A 13,298-nucleotide genomic window follows, 5' to 3' on the forward strand; every position below is an offset into this window, starting at 1 on the left:
GACCGTTCTTCTCTGATGTGTTGCTGATTCGTTTTCTTCTTGAGGGGAAACGTCCCACAGATCTCCAATGCTGTCGCTTTTTATTTGCAAAATGTTTTTTTATCCTTAAAATGTTTAAAATATATTTTTCTTCTTTCTCTTTAAAAAGATTTTCTGTTGAGAACATCTTTCTTTTTAGAGGCAACTTATTATGCCATTCAAGGTGTCTGAATTGAATTAAATCAGCGATTCTTGTTGTGTGCATCCCTTCTAATCTACCGTGAATCTGTACCTGCCCCAGCTCCCTCGGGCTCTAGAGCAGGGGTAGTCAACCTGTGGTCCTCCAGATGTCCATGGACTACAATTCCCATGAAGTGCTGCACCCTTTTGGAGGTAGGCAGCATAACCCTCCGAGCGAATTAAAATCACAAAAGCATTCCGTTCCACCAAATATTATTTCTCACCGTTCGGTTTGCATGCCGTTTGAGTGTTTTGAATTCTCAGTTTCTTGTCGCCGTCTGTGACTCCTTATCTCCATTTCTCAAAAGAAATGCTGAAGGCATCTGTTTAATACAGCCATCTCTTTTGTGGCGTGAGCAATTCACAGGGCGGTTTTGTCTAACAAAAGCCAGGCGGTATTTCAGAAAGCCGGGCGGTATTTCTGTTAGATACACGTGGGTGCAGAGATCTGGACGCTGGGAGTTCCTTTCAGCTCTGACCCCAGCATGGTGTAACAAGAACCGAAACTGAACTGAAGAAGCCCCAACAAACCCCAACTTATATACCAAAGCTCCACAATAGATCTCCCTACCAGCGCACCCTATTGGTCAGTCTCACTTTAAACTGACTGGATCTGGCGGACGGGATCTAGTCGCATATTGGTCAGTCACGGGGCAGGCTTAGGATCCTGCCTCGGACCTTGAGCTCGATCCTTGGGAAACTGACTCTGTACACGGAAGCAGGAAACGCAAACCTCTACTTATAACTTCTAGGAAACATGCATGTTAAATGATGACTGTCAAACGCCAACTCTGGCGCTGGGGAAGGTTTCTGCAGATTCCACGGGCAGCAAAAGTCACAAGCAAGGAAATACTACAGCGAAAGATCGCTGGAAGGCAAAATCACGAAGCTCCAACTCACTCACTTTGGCCACATCCTGCGATCCAGCTCAACGGAGAGAGCAGTTATGCTCGGAGTGGTCAGAGGAAACCAGGCTGACAAAGAACACGGTGATCAGATAGGATCAAAATGGACACTGGCCAGAATTTTAGACAACTAAAAGGAGCAGCGCAAGACCGAAAACCATGGAGACAGCTGAGGCGTACCTTTGCCAAGAGTCGGACACAGCTGAACGGCTAAAATCATCACCATCCTGTTTCTATACCTTTCAGTGAGTATAAACTGGGCTTCGGTCCTTACTTAGTGTCAGCTGACAAAGTCCAGATGCAGACTGCCTGTGTTCTGGTGTCAAATTGAAGTGGATTTTGATCCAAGCGTGGTTTAACAAAATCAGCTGGACACGACAGACTTCACAGGGGAGACTAGATGTGGCGAATAAGCCCTTCTGCTCTTATTGGAGGAACCCTAAAAGGCTCTCAAAGAGCTTCCTCAAACACAGCTTGAAAACCAAGAATGGGTTGGACTTAACAGATTTAACACACACATATCCTGATCCGCTCTTGTTAGATTCTGCTTACATCTTGATTCAAATCGACTGAGAAGCGTTTCTTTTTAAATAGTACGCTTGCCCTTTGCGGCCAGGCACAAAACAGCTGTATCGAAAGCTGGTGCTTAATCTAGTTGCATACATAAATCTATATAGACACGAAACAGTAAGTTTTTCATCCCAAAATCATTTTTTCACAGACTTTGAAGTACAGGGGAAGCAATAAAACACCGTCATTCTCAGGATAGGTCATGCTTTTTCACCCTACTGCTCATAAAATAAATACTGTTATTACTATCAAGACTATTCATTAAATTTTGCTGTGAGAGTGTATTGATTCCCCCCCCCCCCCCAGTAAGAGACAAACCTTCACTCAAGTATTCTAATATGGTCATGTCCATCTGGTGTATGCCTGGCTCATTTTTTCTGTTGTTTTGTCCCATCTGCTGAAAAAATCGACTTGCAAAATGCCATATAACTCCACCCCACCTCGAACGCAATCTACAAGAAAGAGGTTACACAGATTGCCGTGCCATTTTCAGATTAGACCAGGCTACGAAGCATAATTTAAGAAAAGCACAGCTGGGCTTTCGTGGGTTAGTCTTTCTTTCAATCTCTGTGGTGGTTCTGGTCTGTGTAAATATTTCTGATTTCCCAGTTATCAGTGTTGATAAATGCAAAACCAGGAAGTGACTAAGTTATTCTTTAAGAAGGTACATAACTTACATTAATGATATTCTGAAACCGTACAGTCTCCAAGAGTAGCCCCAGGAGTCTCCTGCAGCCAAAGCAACAAAGAATAGCATGGCATTTTCACTGGGGCCAGATTTGCAAAGAAGAATGATACATTTCCTGGGCATATTCCATTTGTCTTCCATTATATTAATGGGACTTCACAGCTTGATCTGCTCCACATTTGCTCAGAAGTATATCCCATTCATTTTGGTAGGTTTCTGGTATGTCTAAAACGGCAGCCGTGCAGCCTAGTTCTGAGTATGTTTATTCAGAGGAAATTCCCACCGAATTCAGCAGGGTTAACTCTTGAATATTGTTCTATCAGTGCAGCTACACTGTGAGAGTCTCTCTGAAGTTTAATTAAAATTTTCTACCTTCTTTAATACCTGAAGATGAGCCCTGAACGCTGGTGCTGAGAGATCAAAATTCACTTTGAAGGAAGTTTGTAATATCCCCACAGAAACATTGACTATAAAGAGGTACGCGTTATTTTTAGATACAGCCAATGCAGCAGTCTCAAGAACAAATCACATTTAATGCCCCCTCCAAACTGGGTACACAGATCTCCCTCCCCCCTTGCTCTTAAAACTAGGACTGTCCATACTTTTAGAAAGCTGATCCTGTGGTTGATCCACATTAAACAACTGCTTGGCCAGGACTACCGTCAGCATAACACAGTTGCCATCCTATAGACTCCCAGGAGGAAGGAAGCATATAAGAACTAACTCTTCTTCTTCTTCTTTCTCTTCTTCTTCTTCCTCTTTCTCTTCCTCTTCCTCTTCCTCTTCTTCCTCCTCTTCTTCTTCTTCCTCTTCCTCTTCCTCTTCTTCCTCTTCTTCTTCTTCTCCTTCTTCCTCTTCTTCTTCTTCTTCCTCCTCTTCTTCTTCTTCTTCCTCTTCCTCTTCTTCTTCTTCTTCCTCTTCTTCTTCTTCTTCTTCTTCTTCTTCCTCTTCTTCTTCTTCTTCTCCTTCTTCTAACATTGCACAGCAGCTAAGGCAGCTTCACCACCATTCACCCGTCGGTGTTGCTTAAGGACAGACGTTCCCACATGACACCTTGTGTATATTTATTGAATTGTCAAGGGCTTTCATGGCTGGCTGATGAGGGTTCTCCAGGCTGTGCGGCAGTGTTCAGACACTGTGTGGATTAGCAATAGCAAACTCTGCTCTCTCCCACTCAACTTTCTCCCCAGATAAGTTTATCAGCTAAGAATCGGGCCAGCCTCAGGTGCCCACAGCCAGTGTATCAACTTCTACCCAAGGGGGGCTGGCCATTCAAGAGCTCAGGGTAACCTGTAATTCTGATTCTGTGTGCCTGAGGAGGATTTTTAACTCTTCTGCTGTTATTTTCTACGTGCTGTCGGTCACCCCTTCCCATCAGACTCTGCCGTGTCTCAGCAGTCAGTAATTGGATCATTCCATCTCTTTCAGTTCAGAAAATAAATTGTCCTGAGAGGCGGCTTTCTGTAGCCTCTCTCCATTACAAGTACCTTTTTTTTTGCAATTTGGGAAGCATGCCCAGAACCAAGATTAATGCATAAACCCAAATTATTCATTTCTCTAAGGTCAGATAATCCTTTCTTTTGGAACCTTGAAAGTAAATCTCTTCAGGTGGAAGAGTGACACGGTGATTTGCAAAAAATTAAGACAGGATCAGAAGATGCCAAGCATTAATAAACCCTCGTGCCTGCAAGAAGCATCTGAGATGCCCACTCTGCCCATACACAGCAGAAAACTGAGCAGGGTTTGGGTGGGAGAACGGGAAAGGAGATGGAGTCTTCTGCTCAGCTCAGAAACTGAACTTGAGACACCAAGAAAGAGCATGGAAATAGACTTAAAAATTATCTTCGGCACAAAAGCATTTAAAAAAGCCAGACAGTTAACATTTAAAGGTCACTGTGATGAAAAGTGTACTTTTGGAAGGCATCGTACGGAAATTGGAAGCTGCCTCGAGTTCATGATGTTTATTTAAAAGTCTCTGCAAGAGAGAATGCCACCTTCGCACAATGCCCAAGACAGCTTACAAAATATGAAGATACAGTTTAAAACACAGCGAAGACACACACATCAGCCTTAACTCTTGCCACCGGTATGACCATCAGCTACTGGAGGGGAAGCAAGGTGGTGTCGAAATTTTTCCGTCAACAGAACTGACAGTCTTGCAAGATAGGCAGGGAGGAGATGGGGAGGAGGACGGCCGGGGCTCACCTTGCCACTGGCAGAGGTCATGGGGCTGCCAACTCCTGGGGATTTGGGGTGCGACTTGGGGAGGTTTGAGGCACAATGCTGTCAATACCTCCCTCCGAAACACCCATTTCCTCGAGGGGAGCTGATCTCTGCAGTCTGGAGCGGCTCTGCCATTCCGGGGGAGCCCCAGGCCCCACCAGGAGGCCAGCATCCCTAATGGGGAGAGGGGGGCTCAGTCGGGGTACATAATCAGTCTTACTGTAAAAGTGTGGGGCTGCTGCAACCATCTGCACCCTTCACTCATCGCCTTGTAGAAGGGGTGGCCAAACTGTGGCTCTCCAGAGGAACATGGACGACAATACCCATGAGCTGGCAGTGGCTCATGGGCTTTGTAGTCCATGGGCATCTGGAGAGCCAAACCCCTGGAGATGGATCCTCGGGAGGGCAGTTGGGGGCAATGCCATTGAGTCCACCCCTAACCCCCCCAAAGGATGCATTTTCTCCAGGGACTCTAATTGCGGCAGTCTGCAGAGGGGTGTTAATTCCGGGAGATTCCCCCGGCCCCACCTTCCCACCCGGCTAGGAAGGAAGGGAAAGGCACTCTGCACATGCCCCGAGTACCACTCGCCTGGGGGCGGGGCAAGAGGCGACCCCTCCCTCCCTCCCCTCTTGCGACCACGCCCACCGCCACCGCCCCTTCGCGAAGCCTAACACTTGCAGGCTCCGCCCACCGCCGACAAGGCCCCGCCCCCGAGCCCTTCTCCTAGACGAGGCCAACGCAGCAGCAAGCTCCGCCAACCGCCGGCAAGGCCACGCCCACAAAGCCAGGGCGTAGGCGGAAGTAGGGCGCCGTGGGGCGGAAAGGGAGGAGCCGAAGAAGGGTGGCCGGGCGCCGGGTAAGGAGCGTTTTCTCCGCTTTCCTGGGGGCTGAATGGAGCCCGGACGGGGGCCTGGGAGGAGGGGAAGAATCAACGTGGCGGTTGGCGTCTGCGCAAATGGAGTCGGGGGTTGCCCGGCAACCATAGAATTCCCCCGAAGCGCCGACGTCATTTTCCTGCGACGTTGGGGGAACTCCTGCACCCGCCACGCCGATCCCACCTGGCAGCGAGATTGTCTTAGAACAAGGGTGGTCAAACTGCGGCCCTCCAGATGTCCACGGACTACAATTCCCATGCATTTGCTGGCAGGGGCTCATGGGAATTGTAGTCCACGGACATCTGGAGGGCCACAGGTTGACCACCCCTGTCTTAGAACAATAGCAATAATAGTTTTATTTATATAGCCCGCCCTTTCCGGTTGGCGCAATGCGAGTAACATGAGCCCCTGCCTTCTTCAAAACAGGTCATGTGCTGGGTTTCCTCTGCCTTCCTGGAGCATGAGGTGCTTCTGGAGAGCTCAGGAGACAACACAACTTGACAAAGGAGTGCTCATTCAAAAACAGCTGCCTCTGTTGTAGGGAAAACTGGGATATGGGGACTTCCCAAAACTTTTGTGACTGGCCTTGCACCATCAGTGTTGTGGTTGGGCTTGCTCATGTCTCTTAAACTTCCAACAATTACTCCTGGCTCCTGCCTTAACACAGAGAATTCACTTTTAAAAAGGCTCCTTGTATTTGCAGAGATTTCAGAATGGCATCTACGCCTGATGTCCTTCAGAATTATGAGGAGATGTTTAGCCATCGATTTACGTCAGAAGACAAGGAATATCAGAAATACGTTGGCTGCCCTGCAGATCCACCTCCTGTTGTAGAAGACTGGTTAAACAGGTAACACTCCCCCTTGGACGGTGCATTTTTTTCTTTTGTTTGGGAATCATAGGGCTGTATTGCGAGAAATTGGGGTTGCAGGCCCATAAATCCGTGCAAAGATTTAAGCACGAATAGAATGATCTGTTCATATACTTTCAAAACAATTTGTTGTCCCTATAACAGTTGGTTACAGTGCTGCTTAGACTGCAGTGTATTCTTCACACAACAGGCAACCCAGACCTATTGAAGATCAGTGCGAAGTGTGTGCCTGTGGGGGGGGGGGGCACATACACTGCAATAATTGCAGTTTAAAGTAGGTCAGTGAGTCTCAATTCTACCACAATGAGAAACCATAAAAAGACATTATCCACAAAGAAAGGGCCCAATTTTTCCCCCTTGGACCTGGGATCCGGAGAGCAGATGGAAGAACAGGATGAACGTTAGATCAAAAACGCTTTAAAATCCCTAAAGGAAACTACCTAGGGATCAAAGGAAATGCATATCATACACACACACACCTAGGTTCCTTGGAAGGGGACAGGACAAAACACTAATAAAAAATGTAAAATCGGTTTGTGAACCTAACTGAACATAGACCATATCTGGTGGCTCCTTGGTTGTGCAGACCCGTTTAACGTGTCTTGCCAATCCAACTGGTCAAAGGTTTTAGCCCCATAGTTAATGTCAATCGAAACTGTTTTGTCAAACTAGGGTGCTGATTTTGTTGTTGTTGCTTTTGTATTTCCATCAGAGAATGCAAGGTGCTTTCCACCGCTGAGATCCTTCAGAATTACGAAAAGATGTTTGCCCATCGATTCACACTGGAAGATGAGGAGTATCAGAAATACATCCAGCGCCCCAAAGATCCACCTCCCCTGATAGGAGACTGGAAAAGCAGATCAGGGAGTCACCAGCGATATAGAGATCGGTACTGGTTCTATTTTGTTAAAATAGGCTTCTTCATTTCACAGAGGGAAAATAAAAAGACCTTGGGCGTTAGATCAATGTTTATCATTGCAGGGTGTTGTTCTGATCAGCAGCTAGTTTTATCTGGAAGAGAGCTGGGTGGGTGGCAAGCCAGAATACCACTTTGTCATCTCCACAAAAACAGACTGCAGGTTAGGACCCTGCTGGTTAGACATTGCTTTCCACAGTATCTTGTTTCTTTTTGAGTTATTATCTGTCATGGGGCAGACTTGTCCCCTGGGGCCAGCTTTTGCCAGTTCTGTTTTGAGTGAGTTTCCCCAGGTAATTTTACCTCAACCCACTAGGTAATTTTTTTTTTAAAGGAGAGTTGTAGAACTCTTCTAAATTTGCCCCTGTGCAGATAGATTTTGCATTCTGTGCAGTGCCGAGACACAGTGTTCTTTATGCCAAAAGGGATGAACTGAAATTCTTGAAAGAACGACCTTGAGGGCAATCTGCTGTTTCCTTGGTCACAAAGTGATTTTTCCAGCCAGAGAAAAAGGATCCATTCCTTTGCCTTAATAAACTGACGGTTCTGTGGCCTAACAGAAAATTGACCATGCTAAGGAGCAGACTAGACATTGTGTAATTAGTTCTCTCTGGTTGTCCAAAAAATATTTTTGTTTTACATGTTCTGCGTTGCCTGGCCTGCATTTAATTTCATTCTTTATTGACCACTGAATATATGTCATCTCCCTCTGCTAAGCACCCCGGGTTTTGTACATACCAACAATATTGGACGTCATGCTTTTAATTTATTTTTTCACTCCAGGCTGCAGTGCTACCCTCCCAGAGCTTTTAAACTTTATCTTGCCTACCGGCGCTTTAGGAGACAGAAAAAGGATGCTATGCATGAGAAATTGGTAGTGCTTTCCTCAGGGCTAGGGAGAAACCAGGCCAGTCAATCAGGAGCCCATCAGCTTCTGTTGTCCTTTAGAAAACAAACCAGGGGAAAATATGAGAGTTGATTGGGCCGCTAGAATGGAACCGCTGGGTATTCATACTGCCCAGAGCAAAACGCTCAACCAGATGGGGAGGCTGTCCTCTAGAACAGCGTAAGAACAGGAGAATTTCCTTATCTTGGGGAGGGGGGGGGGGAGGATGGACCTGGGTAGCAACGGAGCAGCTTTCTCTTTGGTGGGCTGCATAATAGCTGTGATTTACCACAAGACTATGTTTCTTTAGTAGAGAAACTGGAGCGTGTCCAGAGGAGGGCAACAAAGATGGTGAGGGGTTTGGAGACCAAGTCATATGAGGAACGGTTGAGGGGGCTTGATCTGTTTAGCCTGAAGATTTTTGGTGTGTGTTTGTGGGATCACTTGGGCATGAAATTGGGGTCCCTGTGGGTGGGCAGGTAGTTGTGAGTTCCTGCATTGTGCAGGGGGTTGGACTAGATCGGTGGTCCCCATCCCCCAGTCCGGGGACCGGGAGCGGTCCGTGGCTCAGTCGGTACCGGGCCGCGGCTCCTCCTCGTCCTCCTCCACGGCTGCTGCCTCGGAGGCTGCCCTGCCGCTCTGCTGCCGGTTCACCTTTGGTGCTCTCCGGCAGCTGCCATGGCTGGGACTCCCCCTTGGCATGGCACTGTGCAGCTGCTGCTGGCAGCGCCCCCTACCGGGTGGCGGGGAACCAGCAGTGCTGGTGGGAAAACAAGTGGAGCAGGAGCTCAGACGGCGGTGGTGATGTCCCTCGGCAAAAGACTTAGTAAAATTGTCAAACATTGACTGGTCTCCGGTGATAAAAAGGTTGGGGACCCCTGGACTAGATGACCCTGGAGGTCTCTTCCATGATTCTGTTATCTGGCCAGTGTTCATCTGTCTATCTGTCCATTGTTTATCATCCATCCATCCACATTGATCCTGCCTTGCACTGGAAGGCTATTTTGCAGTGCTTGGTGAATTTATGTGCCAATCCCGGTGTGACCCCCTTGCACATCTCCATTCCTCCCCGAATAGCCCAAAATTCCCTGAAGGGGTAGGATCTTATCCCTGGCTGTGCATCATGATGATCCTTTCCAGGTCCCACCTCAAAACTGGTGTGTCTTGGATGCTTCCTTGGGCCTCGGGCAGTGGGTTTGGTGCAGGAACTGCTTTAAGAATGTGAAGGTGTTGTAGGATCACCTTGATGAAGCCTGTGCTGTTTCGTTTTCCACTTCTTCAGGTTCAGAGATGGCAGACAGTTCAGAAGCCGAGGAGAGCGGTATGACCGTCAAGGAGGCTATCGATCTGGACAGTGGCAAGAAAGAGGCTGGGGGGGCGGCTATCAGCAACACAGAGAGTACGGACGAATGCCCCATTATGGTTACAGCTCTTACTCTCCACGGCCCCATTACGGTCATTACTGATAGAACCCGTTACTATGACGGCCTGCAGTTGAATTCCCAGTATTATTATCTCCCTCTTATCAGGTGTAAATCTTTATTTTATTCAGTTTTAGGTTTTTTGAGTTTGTGTATAATAGGTGTGGCGATTTGTTTGCTTTTAACCCCAAAGCTTTCTGACGTATTTCTGCAGGACAGTTTAGCAAAAGTAGCAGGCGTTTTGAAACGGGACTGCGTAAGGTAAACCTGTGATTTCACTGCCCTGCTGTTCATTTCTGCTTCCCATTTTGTGCCACTGGTATTAAATAGTCCAGAGAAAAAAGTAATCAATTTTGTATCAGATGAATTTGAACAAGGGCCACAAGCACGGCTGGGCTACTCTTTCTGAAATTCCAAGTTGATGTTGCTAGTGAGTTAGATATATTACATTTTAATCTTTCATTGTGGGAGAGAAACATACAGGATGCATTTTTTGGGACATTGTTCGGCTACTGCTAATAAATACGCTTTTGTTTTCTAGTTTCATTACTTCCAAGTGTGTGTGCGTCTTTCTTTATAAATCTGCATGGTGTGGTTTTCCATTTAACCTGCTGAAGACTGACAAGCTAAAAGTGTCAGATGAAGAGGGAAAGAACAGTAAAAGATGCAAAATTTTAAAAGGAAATCTTAACCCAAGATCCTCTTTATTAAAGTCTTTTCTCTTTTTCTTAGCCCCTTACTTCTCAAGGTCATTAAGGAGCCAGCGGCTGTGCTGTGATTCAGCTTGGCATAAAATTCAGTGACTTACTAAAACAGGGCCACGGTGTCTCCATTGGCAGTCTGTGTGGTCTTGCCTGCCTCTTTCATTGGATGGAAACATTGAGGAACAATGCTGGAAGCTCCGCAGTTCCCCATAACATGAGGCTCTCCTGTACCTTAGTTATGTCTCTCCAGCTGCCTGCTCCTTTTCTGGCCCCACCCCCTGATAAAGCACAGAGTTTGTATAGCCTTGTCGTAGCCAAGAGACCAGAGTAGAGGAGATGAGTCTCTGGGGGGAAAGGATAATGTTGTCCATTGGTTTTAACTTTGCATTACAATATATTCTAGTGCTAGGCTCTAGATCAGGGTTGCATAGAATAATAGAGTTGGAAGGGACCTCATGGGTCATCTAGCCCAACCCCCTGCACTGTGCAGGACACTCACATCCCTGTCACTCATCCGCTGTCATCTGCCACCCCCTTGAACCTTCACAGAATCAGCCTCTCCATCAGATTGCTCTCCAGCCTCTGTTTAAAAATTTCCAAAGATGGAGAACCCACCACCTCCCGAGGAAGCCTGTTCCACTGAGGAACCGCTCTAACTGTCAACGTTTTACAACAACGACTGATATTATTACCAGATATAAATCGAGAAGCTATGCGTCAAAGTGAAGAGCGAGGAAAATAACACTAGAGGCAGATGGGGGAGGAGAGATGAGGTGGGTGTTTTGGATGAGAAGCCGTGGAATGCCTCTTGCTAGCAGCGCCAGGCAGCCGTGGCTTTGAATGAGCTTGTTCCCCAGCCAAGGCAAAACAGAACTTCCCTTTCCAGGCCAAATGGATTGACGTGAGTTGGACCGGCGTCACCCTGGATCCTTGGCGCAGAAACCCCAGCCCAGATTGCGTGTGTGGGTCATGAATGTTCCTGGGGAAGATCGCAGGCTTCCCACAGGCCCTTTATATCATGCTTCTGAAACCAAATTGCTTGTCGCTTGTAATAGTGACAAGCAATTTGGTGGGATGTCCAAACATTATTGTCCCATCTTGAAAAGCACGGGATGCAGCCTCCTTGCGGGAGCTTGGCAAGTCTGGCTCTGCTCAACGCCTGGATGGGAGACCCAGGTTGGCCATAGAGTTCAGGGGGTTGGAAGACAACCCCCCCCCCCACCACCACCACACACACACAGACACACCCCTGCTCTGGAACAATGCTTGCTGGCAATCCTTGGGTTAGTCACTTCTGCGCAGCCTTGCCTACTTCTCAGAATTGTTGTGAGGATAAAACTGGGGGAGAACCACACATTGCTCTCCCTGGAGAAGCCTTTCTCGACTTTCTTCCTATTGAGAAACACCTAAAACATTCTTCAGGCTTTGAGAAACCCCAGAAGTGGTGGGATTGTGCAGAATAGGGTTGGGAAGCAGAGCTGTGGACACGCCCACACGGCGTTGTTGTTGTTGTTATTATTATTGCACGGCCTTTTCTTCACATCTTTGCCTATCGCTTTCTCAACCAGGGTTTCTTGATGGCCCTGAAAGGGTTTCCCAAACGGGTGGGAATTAATTAATATTAATTAATTAATTTGTTAAACATTTAACGGTTGATACGGCCATATATGGCCATGTTGACCCATCCACCCCTCCCCAAAAGGCCAATGATGGTGCCTGGAGGGGGTGGGAAGGGGAGGAGCTCTGGGTGGGCGTGTCCACAGCTCTGCTTCCCGACCATATTCTGCACAATCCCACCACTTCTGGGGTTTCTCAAAGCCTGAAGGATGTTTCAGGGGTCCCTCAATGGTAATAATGTGGAGACAGGCTGGTGTACCTGATGAAGTCCAGCTTACGTTGCCACCAATAAACCTGTGAAGTCTCTAAAGCAGGGGCAGTCAACCCATGGTCCTCCAGATGTCCATGGACTACAATTCCCATGAGCCCCTGCCAGCAAATGCTGGCAGGGGCTCATGGGAATTGTAGTCCACGGACATCTGGAGGACCACGGATTGACTGCCCCTGCTCTAAAGGATCACACAGCTCTTTCCTTCTTCCTGTAATCCTCCACGTTCGGTATCACTTCAAGCCCATAATACAAACAAGTCAGCGTCGGCGTTCTCAAGCTGCAGAGTCTGAATTCACAGCTATGGTGAGATTTCAGCCAAGGCCCAGAGCTTCCCTTCGTAGGCGTCTCTTGTCCTCATCCCTCCCCTGGTTCTGCATTTACTGCTGACCTCATCCCTACTTCCTGCCTCCCGGGACCCTCTGTCCTGATTGTTTCCAGGATAGAGACTGCACAGGACAGCATGCTGGGGATGAATTCTTCCCCAAAGGAGAATCTCTCGTAAACAGCCTGATGTAACATAACCCTCCAGAGAGTACCTGGGCTCTGCTAATACGCTCCAGGGGGGGAAGACTTAGGACTGATTCAGGTGACAAACAGCCTGCCGTCATAGACAAAAACATACTCGCCTGCCCCTGATTGTGTTTTCCAGCAGAGTGCTTTATGGCAGCTCTGCCGTCCTGTAATTCTTTGATTGAGCAAGAGACCCACTGCCTGTAAGATGACAGCTGGCTGCCGTTTCACCAAAAGGACACGGAAGATGCTAGGCACAGAAAGGTCATGATGAGAAGGAGTCATACATTCTATAATTTGTCACGGGTTATTTCCCCCCCCACCCCGAGCCTTCTGGGAAGTTAAAAAAAGAAAAGAAATACCTTATCATGGGGGTGCTTAGGCTGCATCTGCCATGCAAGGAAGTTCTCAGAGAGAAACTTTGCCCTATAAACCAGGGGTAGTCAACCTGTGGTCCTCCAGATGTTCATGGACAACAATTCCCATGAGCCCCTGCCAGCGTTTGCTGGCAGGGGCTCATGGGAATTGTAGCCCATGAACATCTGGAGGACCACAGGTTGACTACCCCTGCTATAAACAACAGTGTTGAGAAAATGACTGGTCCAAGGTCACCGCCTAGGA

The 13,298-nt window shown here is 47.6% G+C and overlaps 1 protein-coding gene across 1 annotated transcript; it reads left to right on the forward strand.

Moving 5' to 3' along the window:
- Positions 1-5,308: 5,308 nt before the first annotated feature.
- Positions 5,309-10,124, forward strand: RAMAC (RNA guanine-7 methyltransferase activating subunit). Its single transcript, XM_077317694.1, has 4 exons — positions 5,309-5,462; positions 6,185-6,331; positions 7,065-7,241; positions 9,437-10,124. The coding sequence occupies exons 2-4, from the start codon at positions 6,195-6,197 to the stop codon at positions 9,618-9,620; spliced, it is 498 nt and encodes a 165-aa protein (XP_077173809.1). The 5' UTR covers positions 5,309-5,462; positions 6,185-6,194; the 3' UTR covers positions 9,621-10,124.
- The last annotated feature ends 3,174 nt before the right edge of the window (positions 10,125-13,298 follow it).

This window comes from Paroedura picta, chromosome 18 (genome assembly GCF_049243985.1).
Source record: "Paroedura picta isolate Pp20150507F chromosome 18, Ppicta_v3.0, whole genome shotgun sequence".
NCBI classification, from domain to species: domain Eukaryota; kingdom Metazoa; phylum Chordata; class Lepidosauria; order Squamata; family Gekkonidae; genus Paroedura; species Paroedura picta.

Bases quoted from the DNA above. Each gene is read 5' to 3' on its own strand.
- RAMAC (XM_077317694.1), top strand. From the start codon at position 6,195: ATGGCATCTACGCCTGATGTCCTTCAGAATTATGAGGAGATGTTTAGC. The intron at 6,332-7,064 runs GTAACACTCCCC...TATTTCCATCAG, and splicing joins GTAGAAGACTGGTTAAACAG to AGAATGCAAGGTGCTTTCCA. The intron at 7,242-9,436 runs GTACTGGTTCTA...CCACTTCTTCAG, and splicing joins CACCAGCGATATAGAGATCG to GTTCAGAGATGGCAGACAGT.